At 40.4% G+C, this 26730-nt stretch overlaps 1 protein-coding gene across 1 annotated transcript in view; it reads right to left on the reverse strand.

The window, feature by feature from the left end:
• Positions 1-6670: 6670 nt before the first annotated feature.
• LOC143277898 (uncharacterized) overlaps positions 6671-26730 on the reverse strand; it is a 415205-nt gene continuing 395145 nt past the window's right edge. The window contains exons 7-12 of the mRNA XM_076582855.1: positions 24876-25039; positions 21183-21236; positions 17504-17748; positions 15899-15968; positions 14916-15026; positions 6671-7024 (exon numbers count right to left, since the gene is read on the reverse strand). Coding sequence (XP_076438970.1) covers positions 6965-7024; positions 14916-15026; positions 15899-15968; positions 17504-17748; positions 21183-21236; positions 24876-25039 — 704 coding nt within the window. The 3' untranslated portion in view covers positions 6671-6964. The remainder of the gene's footprint in view (positions 7025-14915; positions 15027-15898; positions 15969-17503; positions 17749-21182; positions 21237-24875; positions 25040-26730) is intronic.

The following is a 26730-nucleotide window of genomic DNA, read 5'->3' on the forward strand; positions in this document are numbered from 1 at the left end:
AGATAGATGCATGAGACAGACAGACAGACAGACAGAGAGAGAGAAAGAGAGAGAGAGGGAGAGGGAGAGGGAGAGAGGGAGAAACAGACAGAGACAAAAGGAATTAAATATCAGAACTTTGCACTTGACTGAGGAGACAAGATATTATATACGCATAATCTTTAGCACAAACGAACGAAACCGCACCTATTTCTATATCGAATATAATCTGGCATGATTACTTAAGCATACTATAATGCACACCGCCACGATATTCAATATCAGATAAACCAGTAAAAAAAAAAGGATGCGATAACTGTTTGAAATCGGATTCCCGTAACAACTCTACCCTTGGACCAGAAAAGGATACAAATATATATATATATATATGTACTATATTCGTATATAAAAGATCGGAAAAATGGGTGCAGTTCTCACGACTGATTTGTCAACAAGGCTGACTGGTGGCATGGCAGTCATTTGAAAAAGAAAAAAAAGAGAGAGAGAGAGAGAAAAAAAAGAAAGAACAAATACTGTGAAAGTTTTTCACGGAATGAAGGGTTCGACGCAACACAACCTTACAATGAACCATTTGGATTATACAATTCGTTCTTTTTTCTGTTACACACATTGTTCGTTTCATGACAGGTTTGAATCTGCAATAGAGAGCTAGGATGGATTTCTCACACATAAATTTGCTTTAAAAAACAGAAAGAAAAAAAAAGAAGACAAAACAAACAAAGCCCCTAAACAAAATGAATTATGCTATATACTGCACAAAAGACCTCAAGTACCTTTTTCCTTTTCTTTCTTTCTTTCTTTCTGTCTTTCACATTTCGATCCTTGATCTTTTTTCAGCCATCATACCACTCCTGAGTCCAAGTTGAGAGGAGAAAATTAACATCTAAAGATTTATTTTGTTCTTTCGCTTCCTCAGAGGAAGTTTCACACAATGAGGTCGTCATTATCCCACGCTGATTAATTTGGATCAAAGGCAAGAAGCTATGCACATGGAGTACTTTGTTCCGGAAAAAAAAAAATCAAAACGATAACATCATGGATAATCCACACAGATTCATGGCTTGGTTTTAGAGGAAGCAATGGATGTTGTGTATAATAACTCAAGTCACCTATATGGATGAAGATTCTGCCAACATTGCAGACGAAGTATGAGGCATTGTAAATGAGTTTTACCACCAAATTTTTTTTTTTTTTTTTTTTTTTTTTCCAGACAGGAACGAAAATGTGGAAGCATACAAATTAGTATTTCAACTACAACAATAAAGAAAAAAAGAAGAAGACGTGATTGTTCAATCTGGATCACAACAAAAATAAGTTAACATTTTCTAACTTCAAAAAACGACAAGAATCTACTGGCAGACTATTATCAAAACAGGTAATACAAAGGACAAAGGAGAGAAAAAATAAAAGAGACCCCCCCCCCACCCCCCAAAAAAAACCCCTCCATCCTTTACACCGTTTGATTATGTTGTCGTCAAAACCATCTTGTACAAGTTTCCCCAACCATCACAAAAAGGTATAATAATAATAATAATAGTATGCACAGCTTGGAAAGCACGGCAACAGGGCACATAATATCTGAACACACAAACTCACACACACACACACTAATAACAAGTACGACACACTGATAATTACTGAGAACAATAATGATGGTAAGAATAACAACGAACCATAATCTCTCTCTCAAACACACACAAAGAAAAACAAAATGCAGGGAAAATGATCGAAGAAAAGAGGTCAGTAACGTGGAGGAAGGGTGGAGGGGGGGTGGGGGTGGGGTTACAGGCGGAAACCCTGGCACAAGTTGATGTGCCGTCCCTAAGATATCATTTTGTACTGAGGGTTGGGCCGGGCTCTGTCGCCGTGAGGGCTGTAGGGTTCAAATCCACAGACCGCAAGACAAAAAACAGGTCCTTTTTCACCCGCCTGGCAAGTTCATGGAATGTTCAAAGTTTCGTAGAATGGCGACCAGTCAAATGTGGATGAGGGCTATAAAAAAAAAGAAAAGAAAAAAAAAAAGAAAAAGAAAAAAGAAAAAAAAAATCATCACCAACCATGTCCGTACTCTAGTGAAAAAGAGAGCATCCCTCCTTTCTTCTTCTTCTTCTTTCGCTTCTTCTTTTTCTTCTTCTACTTCATCATCATCATCTTCTTCTTCTGCTACAGTCAGGATTTCAAAAACTTATGAAGAGTAAGCATTACCCATACACAATGGAAAAGATCAATAAGAAACATTCCATGCAAATAACGATGACCTTCCAGAAGCCCATTTTCTATGTTACTAAGCCTCTGGTCACCACCGGTGGTGGTGAAAGTGGTGGTGGTGGTGTGTGGTTATTTCCCCTTGCCCATGGCTATCATAAAGCGGCGGACCTCATTCATGGAACAAACACGAAGTGACAACAGCTAGCAAATAGCTTCACCACTACCTTCCCACCAATCAGTGCTAACCAATAAACTACGGCAAAATGAATTGCATAGGTTATGTGGTCAGTTTATCCATGGATGAAAAAAAAAAAAAAAAAAAAAAGAAGAAGAAAAAGAAAGGTCGTTGCAAACATACACAAAAAGGCGACAATGCATACGCTTTTTTTTTTTTTTTTTGATGATTTTTTTTTTTCAAACCTTTCTTTAAAAACGATTTTCATGGTCGTTCTGTACTTTATCTAACTTACAAATCCTACATCCACATTTTTTTTTAAAAAACCACGATAGTTCTACAAATAAACTTTCGGAGTGTGAAAATCAGGTGTGATACTGTCAAAAAAAAATAAAATGAAGAGGCATACTGGGGCAAGGCTGACCAAGAATACGAAAGAAACAATGCTTTTTCCGAAAAAAGAAAAACGTAAAAAAAAAAAAAAAAAAAAAAAAAGTGAGGATGATGCTGTCTCTCTAATAAATCTGCGATATTGTGCGATCGAGTGAATGTATGCATTTCAGTGTTTCTATTCTCTCTCTCTCTCTCTCTCTCTCTCTCTCTCTCTCTCTCTCTCTCTCTCTCACGTTTCCCAAACGTGGGAACGAAAATGCATTTTCACGATTTCACGGGTTAGAACATTGTCACGCCCAACACATCAGTGCTACAGGCGACGCAGATTGCTTTCACTTAACACACTGCTCAAATAGCTTCCATAAAAAAAAAAAAAAAAAAAAAATCTGTTGTCTGTGAATGAACAAGACTATGCATCATTCTCATAAGCTACAATATTTGGACTAACACCATCCCCGGTAACGAAAGAATTTAAAAAACTCCCAACACTTGTAACTGATTGGTACCAGTTGGGACTGTTAAATAAACAGAACAAAACATGGGAAAAAAAACCCCTCCAAACAACTAAACCTACAGACATCACACTCCTCCGTTGAACAACAGAGCAGTTTCTCATCAGAATTCAGGTTCTGATAATTATAACCAGGTTTTGTCATCGCCTCAGTAAATTTCCTTTCCTTTTCTGAAACCGCTTTTCTTTCTTTCATTCGTTTTTTTAATGTATTTTTTAGTGTTTTTTTTTTTTTTTCAAACGTGCTTCCTTCGACCCAAAACTTGACGATGTGTTATGTACGGGACAGATACACTGACAAATGACGTCCACTTTCTTACCCTCAAAACAACATCAAGCATCAACATCATCATCAACAACAGGCTACTACAAGTTCGATGTCATCCCAAGGATCAGACTAGAAAAAAATCGAGTTAAAAAAAAAAAAAACAAACCCGCAAAAAAAAACATGTATGACTTCAAGAATGAGTCTGAAATTTCATTAGACATACAAGAAAGAAACGACATTATACACACTTTTTTTTTTTGTCAAAGAAGGAAAAGAAGGGCAAACTTGAGGGCAAACAGAAACAGGAAAGATAGTGGTTTATCATGTGATGCCACAAACACAACTGTACAACACCACTGATTAAAAAAAAAAAAAGACAGAAAAAAAAATGAAGCAGCCTCAGTTACTTCGTTATAATGAGAGAGAAATACCCGACAACTTCTAAACTAAAAATCAACAACTACCATTCTCACAGGCACATTATAATAATGATAGTAATAATAATAATAATAATATGGATATCAACAACAAAAATCAAATCACCATGTCTAGTCTAACACGTTGGTCAAGCAGGACAGTCCTTGATCAAGCCAGATACCACCTTTAAGGAAGAAGCCAAGAGAAGAGAAACAGGAATGTGACGATCAACTTCAAACCAGTCCAGTTTGCAAAGAAACCTTCTCTCTTTTTGGAGAGGCATGGGTGGGGTGGGGTGGGGGTGGGAGGTGGGGGGCTGGGGAAGGGGTATGGGGAAGAAAGCGTACTGGGTTAAAAAAGAAAAAAAAAGGGATTGCTTCTTCGCTTGTTCAAGACTGGCTGAGTGTGGAAACATGTCCTGAGTCCGGATACAGTGTTGTGTGTTGGGATCAACCATTCTAGTTCTCACGGGATGGACCGTAACAGTCTAAGGCGTGGCACCACATCCCTGACAATGTATTATTGTTGTAGAACAACAGTGTGTGTGTGTGTCCCGTTTAGCCTACCCCGGGTAGGTGAACCTGAATCCACGAGTGCTACAGTGTCCCGTTTTCGCCATTTTGCTCGTTTCTCTCTGATTATTTTTCCAAAGGTACTACACCGCTCTACTCAGATTGGAAACCTATTTTCCAAAGTCCAATGCTGCAATCTGAGCAAGACTTTTCTTGAGGTGGTACACATTTTGCACACTTGGTTAACTGTTGTCATCAAACAGAAATAATACGTTTTCCTTATTTGGAAAGAAACCAAGGAGTGTTTACACCTGAAGGCATAATGTGGCCGGAAAAAAGAGAGAAAAGTATCAGAGTGATCAGTTATTGTTGTTGTTGTGGTTCTTTCTTCCGGTTAATCACTGAGTTGTCGTACCAAGAAAGGTTCCAGAAAGCTGAATTTGAAACAACTCTCTCTGGCAGTGCCCACAGATCCAAATAAACCCAACACAGCACAACACAAAAGTGGAGGATGGTTCACCAGAAAGCTAGGCTCTTTGCCTTCCTGGGTCTGCGATTTTCGAAGATTCGGGTTACCTTGTCAAGTCTGGCGCTGGCTAAATGAATACGATGACTGATTTTAAAAGACAGCGAAATCCACTGCGTACCAAACCTCTCTACAGGCCCCCCGAGAACATTAACAGCCCCATCGGCGTTTTCTGTCTATGAGCGGAGTCAATAATGAATTATCAAGATTTACTGTCCGCTGATCTACTGAGTATCTTGAACATAGTATTATTGTCATCATTACACCCTTCAGCCACTTGGCTCCATTGCAAACGCCATCCTATTTCCCCTATCTTTTTTTTTTTTTCAAAAAGCTAACATCCCCGAATCATATTTGGGACAAGACTGCACGTTTGGGATACCTCTTCCTTGGTTTATATTTTCTCAGCTTCATTTTATTCTAGAGTTTATGGCTGAGTCTCGCACGATCATTTCCTTAGACACGAGAAGGCTTTTGATGTGAAAGACCGTTTCTTACCCCTGTCATTTAAGCAACCGTACTTAGTTTTCCGGAGTTCAGCCTATTTTCTCTCGTTGTAAATATATATTCTTTTAAACTTTTCTGAATTGGATTTTAGATTGTTCGAGTGCTAAATTGTCGAGGTATTATCTTATAACAACGCTACAGTTTGGTTAATGTTGTCAAACTTTATTTTGATTATTCAGAATTTTTTTTCTCTCATTCAGATTCAGACCGTGTTGTGCTGAGTATTGATATGTGAAACTGGCACCAGGGTTTGAAATACAGGGAAAAAAATATATATCAGTGCAGTGTTTCCCTAGATTGAACTGGATCACAACATTTTCGTCATCTATTTTCAGATGACGGTGCAAGTAAAAAAAGAAACAAGCTACACATGTTTTTAAAAAAACAAACTTCTACATTTTTGTGTTCTTGAGGTAGACTTGTCGAGAATTCGGAACCGATCGACTTAAAGAGACTTTCCACATGTGTCGTTTTAAATATGATTATTGCCTTTTATATTGTTATCATTATTGTTTCTTTTTTTCAGGCGAAGTAACAGTTACAAAACTACAAAACTGATAACACTTGAAAAAAAAAGAAGAAGAAAAAAAAAGAGAAAAAAAAAAAGAAAAAAAGAAAAAGAGAAGGTGTTGACCTGCTGACAAGGATGCTGCCCTGCGAATACCTACATAATTCAGTTTTCCTCTGAAGGAAAAAAAAAAAAAAACAACAACAAAAAACAAAAGTGAACGCATTTCATACAATTTACAGTCAAGACCACAAACCATCATATACATTACTCACGCCCACGAAATGAGCCCATAATCCAACAACAACAACAACAACAATAACAAAACGAGCCACCGACAGAGAACTTGATCAAGTGTCAGGTAATCAAGGAAACGACAACAAGGAAAAAATCGATAGTCACAAAATGTATTCTATACACACTCATGATAATGATAATAATAATAATCATAATTATTATTATTCAAACCAAACTGATTGTTTTGAATGTTGGTATCCATATGTATTACACGAATAATAGACGTGATTAGTTTCCACACAGCTTCGTATCACAATAAACAATAATAATCATGTCAAACAAGGGACCCACACACGAAAATAAAACGAAGGGGGAATTTTTTTTTGTTTGTTTTCTTCTTCTTCCGGATTTGCACACACGATGGATAAAAATCTTGTTTTCTTTTTTTTTTTGTGTGTGTGTCCAAGCCTTTTGGACAGGTTATTCTTGGATTTGGAAAATGGGGGATCTGGAATCAGGATTTCTTGGGGGTACTGGAGGGGGGTATGGATAAGGGTGGCTGGGGAAGGGAAGGGGGTGGGGGTGGGGGTCAACAAATGAGGACTCTATTGCCAAGGGGGTAGGCGAGGGTTCGTGTCCACCTTGGGGAGATGGTCACGTGACCTGTCGAGGGGGCCTCCTGCCGTCCTTCCTTTCATCCAATCAAAACACCGTAGCCATGGAAACGGGCGACTGGATCAAAGGAAACTCCAACTTGGCGCCCTGTCAGGGAAAAGACAAAGAAAATAAATGAACAAAGATAAGATAAAATACAGAAACTCCACAGTGAAGATGGCAGGTGTGTGTGTGTGTGTGTACATACACGAGTGACAAAACATCATCGCTGGGACTACTGTATAGGGCAGATTTGTTTATTTTTGTTGTTAAAAACATATTATATTTATTTCTGTCTGTCTTAGGGATCCCACCCCCTTCCCCACTCCTCTATACCCCCGACCTTTCTTCTCTCTTTCACAGTTACCCCCCCCCCCACCCCCCAACCCCCAGTACGATACCATTAACGGTTTGAGATTCCTCGTCTCTGTCTCCCTCTCTCTTTCATACTCTCCCGAGAATAATATATAAGATATAATATGGCAGTTTTATCTTCCGTTTTATCTGCCCCCCCCCACCCCCCATCACACACACACACACACACACGCACGCACGCACGCACGCACACAGGCACACACACACACACACACACACACACACACACACACACACACACACACACACACACACACACACACACACACTTTCTTTTGGGTTTGAGGCTGGTTGAGTTCACAGACAGATAAGGAAGTTGATTAAATCTAATACGTGATGGATGGTTAAACCATTATTTTTTTTATTATCATTATTTTTTTCTAATCAGTTACGTGTATACGTTTAGCTTTTTTCTTTTTTTTTTCTTGAAGTGCACGTGTACGATTGTATTCATGTGTGCTTTCATCTGTTTAACTGTTGTTAGTGCTATTGCTATCTATTTCCTTGAGAGTGAGTGAGAGGGGGGAAGGACACACACACACACACACACACACACACACACACACACAGAGAGAGAGAGAGAGAGAGAGAGAGAGAGAGAGAGAGAGAGAGAGAGTTTTACGCCTTTCTAGTTTCAGAAATTACAGCTCACAGCTAGCATCTTTAATATGGATGGATGGATGGATGGATGGTGTGTGTGTGTGTGTGTGTGTGTGTGTGTGTGTGTGTGTGTGTGTTTGTACACATGAGACGATAAATACGATCGGTTCAAATTAATCGTGGATGGAACCAACCCACGGAAGTTGATTATTATTTTTTCTCTCTCTCCTATGCTGATGTGAGCAGCAATAATTGCGCAACATTTTCAAACCAAGAACACCATTGAAGGAGGTGGTGTTGCGAGTTAAAGAAAAAAAAAGAAAAGAAAAAAAAAAAAAAAGAAGAAGAAAAAGTCACAAGACCATTTTTGTTTTGGTGGTGATACACCTATATTCTCCTTCCTTGCTCAGCCATCCAATAATTCTACTTTGCTGTTCTCTCATCCTCGTTTTGTTTGATATCTACTTTTCTTTTATATTCACCCCTTCTTGTCTGTAAATATCACTATCTCCTGAGTCTTCCTTTCATAGCGAACATCAACCAATGCTTCTTCCGCTCCCCCCCCACTACCCCCCATCTCTCCCTTTTCAGGATCCACCCCCCCCCTCCCCCCACCTTCACCCCCGTCTTCCAGCAAAATGTACGGATACTTCAGTTCCAGACGTTTTCAATTATTGAATTATTTAGAAAAAAAAAAGAAAAAGAAAAAAGACGAAAAAGGTAACAACAGTGCATTCGCATACGTGAGAGCAATGTACTCTTACATACGATCACACCCTTTCATTGTTTAAAAAAAAAATAAAACAGAGAGGAGTGTTATTCTTTCGCTAATGTCGTACATTTTTAAAACGTTAATGATTACTGCGTGTTGCAAGGGGAATTAAATTCCACGAGCGCCATTTAAAAAAAAAAAAAAAGAAAAAAAAGAAAGGGAGCCATTTTCACACATCCAAGAAAAATACCATTTCTCAAAAGAACACATATAAACATACAGTGACCTCTATCTCTGTCTCACTCTGTCTTTCTCTGTCACTCTCTCTCTCCCTCTCTCTCTCTCTCTCTCTCTCTCTATATATATATATATATATATATCTCACACACACATACACTCGCTCACACACACACACACAAACACATACACACGCACAGACATACACACATACACGCATCATCATACACACGCATAATCATACACACACACACAAACACACACACACACACACACACAATCGTCTAATATCACTTCCAAGTGGAAGACGTTAAACTGAAGACGAACGAACACACACACACACAAAACCAACACCAAAGAAACCACTACTTCCTGCAGCGACACTGCATGAGGAGATCAAACCACATCCCTCCACCACTACCCCCCCCCCTCCCCCCACCCCCGAACCCTGTCCCCCCTCCATCCCACCACCGCCCCTCTTCCTCTCACCACTTCTCTCTCCCCTCCCTCCCTCCCTCCAGATCTGTTGGTAAGATAAGCCAAGGGTATAGAAGAAGCATGGATAGTATTAATGGTGAACAGAACAATGGTTAAATAAAAAAAAAATGTGGGTGATGGTTAAAAGAAACAAAAACAAAAACCAAACCAAACCCATTTCCCCACACTCACACACACATACACACATGAATAAAAAAAAAAGTATTAAAAAAAAAAAATCATCACATATAAACACACTCTCCACACTCCTGGAAAAAAAAAAAACCGAAAGAAAAGAAAAAAAGATTGTGCAAGAATGCAGTGACTTTAGCTTTCTCAGCACTCTTTGGGGAAGCAAATGAAAATGTATTCTAAAAAAAAAAAAAGAAAAGAAAAAAAAAGGTGCGCTACATAGGCAATAAGCGCGAAAGGGTCGTTTTCGAACGGTCAATTTGCGCCAACTTTCAAAATAAGCGCGGTGAATCCCTAATTGTCACTGGCGCTTATCTATTTATTCATTCATCTATTTATTTATTTCATAACACACAGGCTATTATACTTTCTGGGAGAAGAGCACGCGAAAACTACAACAACAACAACTACTACTACTACTGTTGTTTTTGCTACCATTATTCTTGTCATCATTATAATTGTTACTATCATCATCATTATTGATCTTTAACTTTTTAGAAATATGATTATGTTCAACTGATACAACGCATTGTTCGTTCTTAACGGCGCACTTTTTGACCGCTACGACTCGCGCTTATTGCCTGTCACGTGACACAACACTCAGAGTCTGCCACATTTGGAAAAATTCTTGTGTCAAATGATCTTTCCACATTCTGATTTCCTTCTTAAAAAAACAAAAAAAAAAAAAACCCACCAAAAAACCCTGGTATTTCGGGTTTTTCTTCTGTTTCTAAAGAGTGAATATTATCCTGTTAAAAAAAGTTCGCCCCAGAAAACTACAAACATTCGTAAAAATAACACCCATTTACGCTTTTGACACCCTAAGTCTGTCAAAACCTGTATCAAAAGAAACAAAAATAATAACTGTGTCGTTTGCTTCCTGTGTGTCACCAACAGAGTAATTATTAATCAAGACATGTTTTTTTCAACAATCTTTTTGCACATTCATACGCACGATTATGCGTATGTGACAAAACTTCCAACAGGCGAAGTCACAATCATGAAATTGGATGCCGCTTTATCATTAAGGCTTTGCATTCCAGTCAAAAAGTGAAATAACTATTAATAACTATGAATAAGAGTGATTCATTTCACAGCACCAGTTGTAGTAAAAGCTTACTCTTTCTGTTTTTTTTCCCCTCAAGATAATTACACTTTTCATGGAAATTGAATTTATTGTAAACAAGAAATCTTCCAAAGACTGACAGAAATGGGAACACTTAAAAAAAAAAAAAAAAAAAAAAAAACAACAACACACGCACACAAAAAAAAATACCAAACAAAAACGCACCAACATCCAGTACATTACAAGTGGGATTCACACAGATACAACGAGAACAACAACAACAGCTATAATAATAACAATAATGATAGTGTAAACAAGGGGGAGAAGTGATGCTAACTAGAAACGTGTGTGTGTGTGTGTGTGTGTGTGTGTGTGTGTGTGTGTGTGTGTGTGTGTGTGAGAGAGAGAGAGAGAGAGAGAGAGAGAGAGAGAGAGAGAGAGAGAGATCTTTCACATTCAACATCGTAATTTCGTTGGGGAAAAGAAGTAGACGGATTATTGCAACAATATCACCACCAACAGCAACTACAACAGCTATACATAATCATCAGCAAAACGAAAACACAAAAACAACAACAACAACAACAAAACACGTCATCAAGCCAAACATGGTGCCATACAAACAGGACCAATCCGGTGCGATAGTCTGCATTCATATGGTGGACTATTAGCAGCAAAAGTAAGCTGTTTGTCATGGTCATGAAGAGCCTTGATGTCGATTAACTTTCTTCCCCCCCCCCCCCCCAATCCGTCTCCATCTTCATTCGTGAGCAAAAGATTTAAACTTTCTAAAATTTTCAGACAACTATCAAGAGAATGTTTAAAAATCTGCGCGTACCTTTTGTTCCTAGTAAGTTGTTATCATCACCAAATCATATTAATGTTCTTCTCTTCCGCGATCGCCGAAAAAAAGCGTTTCCCATATAACCTTCAAGCTAATGAGCGCGCATGAATCAAATAGTGATTGAAAAAACCCCCAAAGGGACTGATTTTGTTTTCAGAGCTAAAGGTATGACCAAACATTCACACAGCAGCAGCGGATTTTGTAAAAGGTGGCGCGTTGCTGTTTAGCTCTTCACGGAGACCAGTACAAGAAACGTTATCTTTTGCAGCTAATATTCTACCATTGTCTTCTCTCTCTCTCTCTCTCTCTCTCTCTCTCTCTCTCTCTCTCTCTCTCTCTCTCTCTCTCACACACACACACACACACACACACACACACACACACACTGTCGAAGAGAGACACAGCACAGCACAGCACCCCACTCAAAGCCCCCTACCCCCTCCTCCCTCCTGTCCTCCAACCCCCACCCCACCCCCACCCGCACACACACCCAAACAAAGACATATACAAAGAGGTGCTGGGGAAAAAACTACAATACAAAACAGGTGCAGGGAAACAGAATACCACAATTATTGTTTAAAAAAAGAGAGAAAAAAAAAGAGGTTCATTTCTGGATATATATTTCTTTTTTACTCTCCCCACCCCTGAATCCCCACTACTCCCCCACCCCCACCCCACCCCACCCTCTCCAGGTGAAAAGCCAGAACACACAAAACACACCAAAATCCATGGTTACACACGGTGCGCGGAAAAAAAACGAAAGAAAAAAAAAAGAAAGAAAAAAAAAAAGAAAAAAAGAAAGCAAACAGAATTGTTGTATTTACCATTTTATGTCTAGCTCCTGACTTCATAGATCAAACACCTGCGCGATGGTCAGAAAGAAATCTATCATTATAGATAGTTAAAGCTGATTTTCAACACAATGGATGTCCTGAAGGATAAATTATCATTCAATATCCTTCAACACATCACAAAAAAAAAACATTCACACAAAAAAGAACACCCATTCAATAAACAATAAAAAAAAGACCCTCCCACCCTCCCTCCCAAAAGAAAACAGCTTTACAATACTATGAAAAACTTTGCACAATGCTAGCAAAAGGGGGGAAAATATTTCATTATGATAGAAAAGTAATTATAGAAGAAGAAGAAGAAAAAAAAAAAGACTATGCATACTGCTGTGCATTTCATCCAAAAAATTTGTCAGTTGCATGATGAAACTGATTATGGAAACGTGCCTAGAAATGGAATATATAAAACTCAGTTACATCAATCCAGAAATTATAAAAAAAAGAAAAGACAAAAAAGAATGAAGAAAAAGAACGAAAAAGAATGAATATATCAAACTCCAACGTTTTGACAAGTGGCAACCACACTATCATAATGAAATATACCAAATGCATTACCACTACGAGAAAAAAATATATGGAAAGGGAATCACATGTACAAACACACAACACCACAAACATCTCATTAAAAAACACATACATACACACATACAAGCGCTGAGAAAACATAAGTCCGCGAAAAACTGATATCAAATGACAATGGTATGAACTTGCTACAGCGGATAATCAAGACAAATTCCAGGTGTGATACGCAAGATTGAAAAAGTGGCACTAAAAATTAAAATATAAGGAAAAGAAAAAAGAAAAAAAGAAAGTCAACATATTGTTGTTATGGACTGAGTCACCAATTCATCACTGTACATAATCACAGATGGACGCTACTCATAATTATGTGACATTCAGTGCACTGACGAAGATTTTTTGAAAAATATTTTATTTATTTTATATATTTAAAAACAACAACAACGAAAAACAAACATCTAAAACATCACTGACTTTCAAGTGTGCAGTTACAAAGCACAATGGTCACGTGATGCGACAAGCGATGAAACGCTTTCAACAACTTCAAATAACTGAACATTAATCAACATCCCTTTGCTGGTAAAAAAAGAGAAAAAAAAGGAAAAAAAGAAGAAAAAAGGTACATTTAATTATTATACGTGGTAAAAGACAGCTTTTGACAATACTATGAAATAGTAACAACATCAGCAATGACGGTACAGACGATCATTTATAATTTACTCAGCGACAAAAAAAAAAAAAAAAAGAAAAAAAAAAAAAGAAAGAAAAAAGGACCACGATCTGGTTTGACAAAAGAACCGCTCTCTGGAGAGGCGGCCCAGTGGTACAGCGCCAGACAAGGAAGCGAACGTCCACGGGTTTGAATCCCGTATACAGACAGGAATTTTGGACTTCTTCCCCCACCTCACTAGACCTCGAGTGATGAGTGTGGGTGATAGTCATTGGGATGAGACGGGGAGAGCAAACCCGAACTGAATTTCGCACAGTGGAACCTGCCGAGGTCAGAAGGTAATACGACAGGATACGACACATTACAATTAAACACAGCACAGCACAGCACAGCACAGCACAGCACAGCACAGCACAGCACAGCACAGCACAAAACACAACAACACAGCACAGCACAGCACAGCACAGCACAGCACAACACAGCACAGCACAGCACAGCACAGCACAACACAACACAACACAACACAATTATCCATGGGGATCCTAGTCGTACACATTTCACAACACGAACATTCAAGTCCCAACTTGTCGCTCGCAGTCTGTCACCAAGCAGATAAAACACACACACACACACACACACACACACACACACACACACGGAATCAACGGAGAAACACATCAACAGTTTTTTTCGTTGTCAGTTGAATTGCACGTGAAAACAAAAACAAACAAACAAACAAACAAAATAACCCCACAAAAAACACACACAACAAAACAGACATACAAACAAACATAATCATAGACAAACACAAACGTGACCTGCAGCAGCAAAAAAAACAAACAAAACTAGACAGGTTCAGCAGCAATGAACAAGAACAATATTTAAAAACAACAACAACAAAAAACACACACACACCCTAACAACACTTCCTTCACCACCCACCATAAATGAATTATCACCAGTACCGTCCCTCCTTTCCACTCCTCCTCCTTTCCCATCGTTTGATCACTGTCACTGTTACATGGCACAGGGGTGGTGAAGAGTGAGGGAGATGGGGGGTAGGGGGTGGGGGGATGGGGGTGAGAAAGAGACAGAGAGTGAGAGAAACAGACAGAATGAGAGTAAGAGAAAGAGGGAAATAGAGAGAGAGAGAGAGAGAGAGAGAGAGAGAGAGAGAGAGGAAGAAGGAAGAAAGAGAGAGGGGCGAGAGAAAGAGACAGAGACATGGAGACAAAGAGAGACAGATTGGGGAGACATATACACAGAGAGAGAGAGACACACAGAGAGAGACACACAGAGACAGTAAGAGACAGAAACAGACAAATGCACAAAGACACGCACGGAAGAAATAGACCAACAACAACAACAACAACAAAAACCCACAAAACTATCTCGATAACTAAAGCGCTCTTAAAAAAAAAAAAAAAAAAAAAAGAAGACAAACAAGTGTGCGTACCACTTCGCCCATTTTGTTCTTGGCATACTCGATGCGGATGCCCCCTCTGTCGGAGGACAGAAGAACGAAACCCTGTAGGCGACTCATGGCCTCTGTGGCTTGTCGCACATCCTGAAACCACCGTGCCAGGTGCTCGCTATTATCGTCACTGTTACCATTATCGTCATGGTTATCATCATTATCATCATCACTGTCGTCATCAGCAACACTGTTGTCAACATTATTATCATCATTATCGATGTTGTTGTTGTCGTCGTCGTCGTTATTGTTGTCGATGTTGTTATTCTTCTACTTATTATTTCATCATAATTACCGTCGCTGTCGTTTCTATTATTATCATTATCATCATCATCATTATTATTATTACTATTAATGTTACAATGTTGTTGTTGTTTTGTTGTTGTTTTCTTTTTCTTCTTCTTATCATCATCATCATCACGATCATTGCTTACACATTTATCTATCATTACTATTACTATTATTAATATAATTCTTATTCGTATTCTCCTTCTTATTATTATTGTAGTCGCCGTTGTTTCTCTTCTGATTAGTCATAAGTTATTACGATGTGTTATTATTGCCTCTTTTTTTCTCTGTGGCTTCTGTGGCTCATAACACGTCCTGAAAACACTGCAAGATGCATTCATCATCATCATCATCATCACCACCATCATCATCATCTTCATTATTATTATTCCCATAGATTTGTCTGTTTTCTCCTACCATAGCAAAGAAGGTGCTTTTCTTACAAAAGCTACACGTCAAAGTGTTCAACATAAAGCAATTGAAAATAATCATCGATCATAACGTGCACAAACAACATCAAGATATGGGCATAAATTTGTGTGTGTGTGTGTCTCTGACGAGAGCATTGTCCAAAAACAATATAATGATTATGAACTCTTGACATCGCGCACATGAAAAAAAGAAAAAAAAAAAAAAAAGAAAAAAAGAAAAAAAGAAGACCAGTTAACTCCCTTTACCTGAAACTCCACAAAGGCAACCGGTGATCCCCCTTTGTTGTGCATTCGTAAACGACAGAAGCCGTGGAAGCTGAAACAACATCAAACGGCAACCAACCTTCATTTGACCCGCACGTGTTTAAGAAAAGAAAGAAAGAAAGAAAAAAATTGCGCTGGTTGAAACGGAACTTTTAGTCATCAAGGAACACACACACACACACACACACACAAACAAACCAACCAAACAACAACAACACCAAAAACAAACACAATCGAACATCAAAGCGATAGCGAAGCCGTGTTGTTGGTCGTGTTCTGGGGATACGGTGCAATACACGGTGCATTTTTCAACGACGGAAGAGCCCCCAAACAAAACAGAACAAAGAAATTCGAATGAACTAAACCAGATATAATTATGATTTAACAACAGGTATCTGACTCGCATGCCTTTATTTATGATCTTTTTAGGGGGTTGTAAACGAGAAAGAGAGAGAGAGAGACAGAGAGAGGCAGGACAGACAGACAAAGAGACAGAGAGAGAGACAGAGAAAGGGAGGAGAAAGAGAGAAAGAAAGAAAGAGAGACAGACAGACAAAGAGAGAGATAGAGACAGAGAGAGGAGAAAGAGGAGAGAGAGTGAGAGAGAAAGAGGGAATTTGAAAAGAGAGAGCGAGATAGAGAGAGAGAAAGACAGACAGACAAAGAAAGAAAGAGACGAAGAGAGAGAAGGAGAGACAGACAGACAGACAGAGGGGGGCAAAAAGAAAGAGGGAGGGAGGGAGGGGGGTGCGAATAAGAAAGACTTACCCCCAAAATATAAACCTGCCAAATGGAAAACAACACAACCCTATTCACTACACAAACCACAATCAGTCAGCACATGTTTTGAAGTTCCATTCATCATTGACGAGAAGGAAGGAAATGTTGGCGTCCCCTTTGATCATTCTCCACAAATTCCAATGACTGTAATCTGATTTCACCTCGACAACAACAAGGTGCAGATCTCTCGAGTCAACTTGTTTACGAATTCTTCTTGTGGAGTTCGTCTTGTCTGCGTTTGGGATATCAATGCCTCTTTTGCTTCAGGCTTGTCAGCAGTGAACAATGCCGACTATTTGGTATGCTGCTAATGCATAGTTGTTGTGTTTTTTTGTTTTTGTTTTTTTTTGTTCCTCCAAATGTATCTCTTAACCGGTAAGTTGGTAAGATCATACCAACCCTTTCCCTCCCTTGATTTTTCTCCTCTTCTACTCTACCTATGTAGCGTTGTGAATGACAAATTACCATTCATGTAACCGTGATTATATAACGTGAATGCTGTACTGATATAATGACCCATCCCACCCCCTTTGTTTTATTCATACTGTTTCCCCTTCGAGGGCTGGATGAAAAAAAAAACAACCCACCAAAAGCACTGTGATTATAATGTGCATGCTGTATTGATGTTATGCTTCCCCCTTGTTGTTTTATTGTTGACTGTTTGCCGTTCCAGGGCCGGATGAAAAACAACAACCCCCCCCCACCCACCCACCCCCCAACACACCCCCTCTTCTCCCACCCCCCCCCCCCGCCATCCCCTTTCCCCTCCTCCTGCTCCTCCTCTCCCTCCTCCCCTCCCCCTCTCACCTGCTAAACAGGTCCTTCAGTTCCTGCTCCGAGCTGAACTGCCCCAGGTTGGCCACGAACAGGGTGGAGCAAGGGGTGGAGTACGGGCTCACGCCGACGGCCGCCGCCGCCGCCGCCGCCGCCGCGGCGCTGGATGACGTCAGACCGCCGACGGGGCTGCCGGCCATGATGGGGGTGGGCACGAGCGGCGGATGACCGACGGCAGTGACCGACACGGGCGGCGCCAGGATGGTAGCCGGCTGCAGCTGTTGGTGCGAGAAGAACATCTGGCAAGAGTTAGGGGTCGGGCCGGCCGTGAAGTCTATCTCTCTTATGCATCTCTTTTTTTTCTTCTCTCAGCACAGGTCGGCCTTTTTTTCGTTTTTGGAAGGTTTTGTTTGTTTGCCTTAATATCTAGTCATAAAATTTTGTCAATGAATCAATGAATCAATGAATCAATCATGAATGAATCAACGACTTAATGAATCAATCAGTTAATGAATGAATGAATCAATCAATCAACGAACCAATCAATCAACAAAACAATCAATCAATCAAGCAATCAATCAATCTATCTATCTATCTATCTATCTATCTATCTATCTATCTGTCTGTCTGTCTGTCTGTCTAGCAGTCACCTTTTTTGTTTTTTTAGGAATGTTTTCTTTGTTTGGATTTTATCTATCTATCAATCAATCAATCAATCAACCAATCAATCAATCAACGAATCTATCTATCTATTTATCTATCTATTACCTAGCAGTCGACCTTCTTATTTGCATTTTTATGAAGGTTTTACTTGTTTGGCTTTTGTTCATCAATCAATCAATCAATCAATCAATCTATTTATCTATCTATTCATTTATTCATTCGTTCATTCACTTACTTTTCTTCCACTCCCCCCCACCTCTTCATCCACCCCCCACCTCACCCCCTCCCTCCCCACATTGCATTGCTTTCTTCAGTTATTTCCCCAACAGGGTAGGGTGGTGGTGTGGGGTAACAATTATAAAAAAAAAAAAAAACAACGAAGGGTTTGTTTAAAAAAAAAATGAAGTGGTCAAATTAAGTTGCCTGTTATAAAGAAAAAAAAAACAAAAAAAAAACTAGTGGCATTATTTACAGTGCAGTGGCTGGAAGAGGCAGATATAATGATCTTCATTTATACTTTGGTTTAAACAAAACTTTATTCATTTACACTTTCATCTGTATACATTTCAGAAACAAAGAGACCCGCGATAACTTAAGTTAATGAAGCAAGCATACACACACGCGTGCACCAAGCACACCTATGACATAATGATTATATACATGACATGACGTGAGTATACACATTACACATTCATGATTTTGCGAAATGTGATGAACATCTGCAACAAGTGAACAAAGGTGACAGGTGAAAAAAGAAAAAAAAAATCGATCTCAGAAAATAGCTTCAAAGATCTGGAAGGATGAGGGGGTAGGCGAATAAAGAGAGGACAGAAAGAAAGAAAGAAAAGAAAGAAGAAGAAGAAGAAGAAGAAGAAAGGAAGGAAGGAAGGAGACGAAGAAGAAGAAGAAGAAGAAAGAAGAAGAAGAAGAAGTAGAAGAAGGAAGGAAGGAAGGAAGGAAGGAAGAAGAAGAAGAAGAAGAAGAAGAAGAAGAAGAAGAAGAAGAAGAAGAAGAAGAAGAAGAAGAAGAAGAAAGAAGAAGACGAAAAGAGCTGGAAGAGAATTAAAGAAAAGCACAAATATAAAACAAACAAACAAACAAACAAACGTAAGATTGCATTTTTTTTTCTCTTAGCACACACCAACATGCAACAAATCAAACGCATGATCACGCCACAAAGCAATGAGTGTGAATTATGAGAAAAAGAGATTGGAAGACAGAGAGAGAGAGGGAAAGAGGGAGAGAGAGAGAGAGAGAAAGAGGGAGAGAACCGAAATGTTATCTTGTGGCACAACACATCCCAGTCATCTTCCCTTTCCTGCCCACCATGTTGGTAAGTGTGTCGCCTCTTACAACACGACTTTAAAAGCTTTCAAGGAGTGGGGTGAAGAAAGGTTTCTGAACTGAAGTTTTGAGTTGAAACTGAACTGGGCTGAACGGGGAGGGGACCGAATCGACTGAACAGAACTGAACAGGACGTGAAATTTTTTTTATGGAAAACATTTTAGTAGGAACACACGGGCAGTATTATGACCGGAGTTAAATCATCCTCACTTGAGGAAAGAACTTGGCTATGGGAAATAAACGATATTAAAAAAAAAACAAACAACGCCGCTGCCTTACCAGAGTTTTAATTCAAAATCCGTCCTCAGAACTATCACCTGGACAACCCGAAAAAAAAAAAAAAAAGTTAATGAATAATATCCCTACGGGTTTTATGCGTCGGTCAAATAATTAGCGGCCGTTCGCTTATCTGGTTTGCTTGGTTGCCAATCTTTCCGTTGTAAGCGCGATTCAAGCTGTCGGCTTTCTTTTCTCGCCCCGCCCCATCCCCCCCACACCCCGCCCCCTCCCCATCTTCCTCTTCTCCAAGTCGTCTTGAACCACCACCCCTCCCCCACCCCCCCCACCCCCCGCGCCCCACACTCTCCCTTTATCCCTTTGTAATTCAAATGTTGATTTTCCATCGTGGAAGCTGCGATCCTTCAGGCAAATTCAGCGACAGAGTGTGATCGTTCTGGGCATGTTGGCATTTCTAAGTCCAGCATGATGGCTACAGTATATATATATATATATATATATATATATATATATATATATATATATATATATATATCTGTTTGTTTACTTTTATCTTTTGAATCTGCAGATGTTTTGGATTTTGGCTTGAAAAATGCATAATTCTGTGTTCCGTTTTTTTTTCTTTTCTTTTTTTTTCTTCTGTGTAGAACTTTTTAAGAAGTCTACAGTAAACTCTTTTCTTGTTTGTACTTGTACTTAGTATTCATTTTCTTCTTTTTTTATAATTTTTTTTCAATGACCGTTTTCTTCTTTTTCATCACTTTTTTTTTTCATTGATTTGTTTTTTCTCTGATCATCAATTTGTTTTGTTTTTTTCTTTCACTTTGTATTTGTTTTCTTTATAAGCAATTTTTATCAGGTTAATTTTTGTTTTCCTGTCTGTTTAATCGCCTCCCATCCCTCCTTTTTTTTCTTTTTCTGTCCGTATTTTCCGCCCTAACTGTTTTATATGGCTCTTGTTTTTCTTTCTTTCATCTTCGTTTCTTTCTTTCTTTCTTCTTCTTCTTCTTCTTTCACTCGCTTTTCTATGTCTTTACGTTTCTGGAGTTGGTTTATGTGTTTATTTATTCTTTTCCTCCCTTTTCTTTCAGTCTTTACAACTCCTCCTTCCTTTTGTCGTGGAAAGAAGATATTGATGGCCTGCAAAGAAAGTGCGTCTTAAAGCCCAGTCCATATCCGTAAGTGCGCTGCTTCTTTTATATTGCTGTGCTTTTTGTTGCTGTTTCCTCTTCTTTTTCTAATCCTACCCCCCCCCCCTTTTTTTTTTACTTCTTCTCTCTCTCTCGGAGATAAACATTTCTCGTCTTAAAAATAAAGCTTGACAAGTTTTTTTTTTCTCTCTCTCTCTGAAAGATGGTGATGAAAATGATGTGTTACAACCAAATGGGGGAAATAAAAAGAAAGAAAAATGTATACAAAAAACAAAGGAAGTGTAAAGGGGGTCGGGGAAATAAACTCCTTCACCTACCATACGGTATGGGTCATCAGTTACCATCGTCTGGTCCATACCACGGTAGGTAATCTGCGAACAAGCAACAGCCAATCAAGAAAGACGTCACAAGAGGAAACAGGGAGTTCAGCCAATCAAGCGAAAGCTTAAAAAGGCAACAACAAAAAAACAAAAACAAAAAAAAACAACCAGAACTGGGAGCCGCTTGACGGCCAATCGAAACGTCTCTTAGTAATAATAACAATGATAATTACGTGCAGCTAAATTTGAGAAGTGCATCTATCAATCAATGCTATTTCGATGTCATCTAAACATTTTGTGTTGTGCCACAAAATTTGCTTGAAGAACTTCAACCTCGTTTTCATAACACACGAGGGATTAATATGTAGAGAGAGAGAGAGAGAGAGAGAGAGAGAGCACACCACATCTTTAACTTTTATAGAAGCGAGGCACAATTTATAAAAAGTCAAGCACACACCAAAAAATACATTTAATTTCTTTTCACACACACACACACACACACACACACACACACACAAAATCCTATGCGTTTAGCCAAGCCAGATTGAAGCGTGGTAAACGTTGTACACATACACACATACGTATTTATGAAAAAATACATAACCATTAGTCTTTAAAGATACCACATTTGTCTTGTTGACTTGTTGACACTCGAACCTATCTCATGTGTACCTCCCTCTCTGAAAACGCAAGGCAAGAGAGAGAGAGAGAGAGAGAGAGAGGGAGAGGGAGAGGGAGAGAGAGAGAGAGAGAGAGAGAGAGAGAGAGTACACACACACGACAGTTTACGTCATCTTTTTTTTTCCACCCCATCTTTTTATCAACAAAAAAAAAAAAAAAAAAAAAAAAAAAAAACAACAACAAAAAAACCCCACCCACACTTCGTCAACAGATTTATGGATGATATCCTTTTCATTGTGTTCATATTAACAACAATATTATCTTCTAATACGACTTCAGGGCCATATCGCTTCTGAAGTGCAAAGTTCATAATCACTAGATACGTTGATTGTGATGTATACATCCCCTCCCTCCACACAGATATGTCTTTGAACTTTTCGTTGCAGGATATAAATATAAATATAACACACACACACACACACACACACACACACACACACACACATATATATATATATATATACATAAAAACATTATTATATATATATATATATTATATATATATCTCATTATGTTTGTAATACCATACAACATAACAGTCTGTTAATACACACACGCATACACACATACACACACTCGCACGCACGCACGCACACGCACAAACACACACACACACAGAGTAAAACACCAAATGAAGGAGGGGGTGTGAAGCACGTGCCGGTGTACACAGAGGTGTGAGGAAGTGCCAGTGATATGCCAGAAAGCGTGAATCTATCCCTCTGTTTAAACATCTCTCTCTCTCTCTCTCTCTCCCTCTCTCTCTATCTACCTATTTGTCTGTATGTCTCTGTCTCCCCCCCCCCTCTCTCTATCTATGTCTCTCTCTCTCTCTACCTACTATCTATTGTAGTTGTTTCCGTATTTTCTCTCAACTCTTCTGCTTTTCACCTACAGTGTTAATGTCTAATCGACAACATGGGATACTGTTCCTTCAACCTTTTGATTTTTTTTTCCGCTGCCAAATTTCATCTACCATGATACAATGACTACAGTCCCCCCCCCTTACCACCCCCCCGCCCCCCCCGTGTATATCTTTGTGAATGGTGTCCACCTTGCCTGTTCCTCCTTCTTCTCCTCCCTCCCCCTTCGGCTTGCTTCCCACTCCCCCTCCATTATTCAGATGAGAAAGAGCAACTATGAACACTCCCCCACCCCCGTAAACACGCGCGCGCGCACACACACACACACACTCACGCATGGGAACAAATTAATGACTCCAAGAGTGCAGTGTAGAAAAAAGAAAAAGAAAAAAAAAAGCAACAGGGCATCTACTGCAACAAGGCACACCACACTACCTTCACCGAACAGCAAATTAACACACGTCAAACCACAACACAGCACAGCACACAAACAAAGGTAAGTAAGGGAGACGGGGTGAGCAGCGCGCACGTTGTAACAGGCCACAGACTTGTCTCCCTTTGTCAGGGTTACCTCCCAGGGCCTAGAAACAACACCTCCACTCCCCCACCCCTCTACCTCCCTGGTACATCCCCGCCCCCTCACCCATTATTAAATTATCTTCTACTGATATTAACAACCACCCCGCCCCCCCCCCCCCCCCCCCCCCTCACCCATTATTTGGTTATCTTCTCTGGTAGGAACTACACCTAACCCTTTCACTCCCTCTTCTGGAAGGTCTTGTCGAACGACCAGCGAACCACCCACCCAGACTTTTCGTGTGATGCTCGCCCATGAACCAAACATCACAGCAGCTGTACTGACCTGCAGAATGGCCCCCCCCCAGGTCAGGGAGGTTAGATGTTAACTCTCTCCATACGAACGGCGAAAGAGACGACGTTAACAGCGTTTCACCCCAATTACAACCATCAAAATATTACAAGCGGAAGGCTCTTACACTGAAGAGGTGAATGTTGACAAAGACTACCACAATTCTGACGACGGAAGCTAAAGGTTGGGTCATTCAGACACCCACTGGACATCCGAGGGGTCTGTGTAGAGGAAAAGAGAGGACTGGCCGTACTGAGTGAGTTAAAGGTCCCATAGGCCATTTACAGACCACGGGGAGAGGGAGGGGAAGGGGGCGGGGGGATGGGAGGGGGTGGGGGGGTGTACCCGTTCACATCTGGGGTGGAGTGAGGGAAACTCGGAGTAAAGTAAATTAAATTAAAGTGCCTTCCCCCAAGGACACAACACCAGGTCGAAACAGGGAGAATCGAACCCCGACCAACTGGATCAGAAGTTCAATGCCTTACCGATTCTGCTACAGGCGTCTCTAAGTTCGTTGACCGAAAAAAAAGGGGTGGGGGCAGGGGGTAGGGGGTGGGGGGTGGGAGGTGTAATATGGCTTGCCATTGAAATCTATTTAAACAAAACATTGTAGAACACGCCTTCCACTAAAAAAAAAAAAAAAAAAAAATCCACCCGCACCTCCGCCCATACCCGTAGTTTCCCTAACACACCTAAAAAACAAACAAACCCACCCCAAAACAACCACCCCGATAGCAGAAGGGGTAGGGCGGGGGGGGGGGTGGGGGGTGGTTGGGGGGGGGGGGTACGGGCCAGAATTTTGTACTTGTTTTCTTGTGTATGTGTATGTGTTTTTTTTTTTTCTTTTTTTTTACCCCATCACACTAGGGAGACACGACAATACTTCTGTGGCCTGTCTCTCTCTCTCTCTCTCTCTCTCTCTCTCAAACACACACACACTGCTTGAAGACATAGACAGCAGGGAAAGGACGGGAACAGGAGGAAAAGGGGTACCCGGAACATCCCCCCTCCCCACACACACAAAAAAAAACCCCACCCCTAAATCTCCCCCCTCCCCCAACTCCCATCCGCACCCCCCCCCCCCATCCGCTCCCTCAACACACAAAAACAACAACAACAACAACATCAAAACAAAAAAGCTAGTGGACACACACATACAAACACACCCACACAATCAATGCAAGAAAACAACAACAACAAACAACCAGACATCAAAGGGGGGAAAAAAAAAGAAAAAAAGGGGGTATGGGATCTTTTTTTTGTGTTGGGGATAGAACTGACCCTCACCGGTAGCTGAGTCAAGGCCGGGTGCTGCAGCAGGGTGGTGGGGTGCAGGGTGGTGGCGGCGGTGGGGGTCAGTTCAGGGTACGGGGCGAGGGCCGGGTGGGCCGCGGCGGCCCACGTTTCGGGTCCCCCGGCCGGCATGATGGCCGTGCCCAGTTCTTCTGTTTTTTTGGATATTGTTTTTTTTTTTTTGTTTTTGGTGGTGGTAGTTTTTTTTGTTATTTTTTTGTTTTTTCAATAGTTTTTGGGGTTTTTTTTTTAGTCGAGGATTTTTTTTGATGTTTTGCAAGTTTTGGAGGATTTTTTTTTTTGGGAATAGTTTTGAGTTCGAGTTTTTAAAGTTTTTTTGTCGAGTTTTAATTTTTTTTAGGTTTTCCGGAGTTAAAAAATTTTTTTGAGGATTTTTTTTCAATTATATAGTTTAATAAAATTGTTTTGGATTTTTTTTGTCCGGCGGTGTGTGTGTGTGTGTGTGTGTGTGTGTGTGTGTGTACGCGCGCGAGTGATTGAGGTGTGTGTGTGGGGGGGGGGGCGGGTTAGGGAATGAGGGTGGGTCGATGTGGGTGAGTTAGGAGGGGAGGATGGATGGAGTTGGGGGGGTGAGAAAGTACGAGAGAGACAGAAACAAAGACAAAGAAAAGGAGAGTGGTTTTAGTGTGTGTGTGTGTGTGTGTGTGTGTGTGTGTGTGTGTTGTGTTGTGTTGTGTTGTGTTGTGTTGTGTTGTGTTGTGTTGTGTTGTGTTGTGTTGTGTTGTGTTGTGTTGTGTTGTGTTGTGTTGTGTTGTGTGTGTGTGTGTGTGTGTGTGTGTGTTGGGGCGTTGGCAGAGAGAGAGAGAGAGAGAGAGAGAGAGAGAGAGAGAGAGAGAGAGAGAGCAAACGTTTTCAACGTTTCAAACATTGAGAAGTTTAGGATTTGGTTTTCGTTCGTTCGTTCATTGGTTGGTCATCAGTAGTCAAAACGGTACCACAACATGACCAGGACAGCGGGACAGTTGGATCCATTCCGAATGGATGTAGCAGGACAATAAAAAAAAAAAAAGAAGGGGGGTGGGAGGGTTGGGGGGGGGGGGAGGGTAAGCAAGAGAGAGAGAGAGAGAGAGACAGAGAGAGAGAGAGACAGAGAGAGACCGTGACGGAGACAGTGAGAGGTAGAGTGAGAGAGGCAGAGATAAAAGACAGAGAGACACACAGAGAGAAAGGGGGTGGGGGCAGAGTATGGGGTGGTAGGATGGGGGATGGTAGTCATGATGTTGGAATGGTGGTAGTGGTGGTGGTGGTGGTGGTGGTGGTGGTGAGAGTGACGTGATATGAAGTGAATCAGAAACAATTATTAAAGAAAAAAAAGAAGAGAAAAAGTGCCAAACATTCCATGGCGTGGACGTTACCACATCAAGTGCATGGACACAACAGTTATAGAAAAAAAATAACACAGCAACCACAAAAAAATAATAACACAGGTATGAATGCCAGTGTATGTGAGTACGTTGCGGTGTGTGACATTTTTTGAGTAAGATTTTTGTTTGTTTTTTGTGATTTATCATTATCATTTTTTTTTTAAACAAATGAATAAAACAGAACCACGGGCAGCCATCATGCGCCGGAAGGAAGAGACATTCATCCAGGGTGAAGGTCATCCCAAGGTCACCGTTGTCAAGACGGCAGTGACGGTTACCAAGGCAGTGGTGGTTGTCATGGCAGCAGTGGCGGTTGCCGAGCAGCAGTGTCGTGAAGCAGGTGCCACAGTGCCGAATGGGGGCAGCAGTCAGAGAAGAAAGAGAAAGAGAGAGCGAGAGAGAAAGAGAGAAAGAGAGAAAGAGACAGAAGGGGCAGAAACAGTGCAACGTGAACTCTG

Source organism: Babylonia areolata, chromosome 35, assembly GCF_041734735.1.
Source record: "Babylonia areolata isolate BAREFJ2019XMU chromosome 35, ASM4173473v1, whole genome shotgun sequence".
Classification (NCBI taxonomy): domain Eukaryota; kingdom Metazoa; phylum Mollusca; class Gastropoda; order Neogastropoda; family Buccinidae; genus Babylonia; species Babylonia areolata.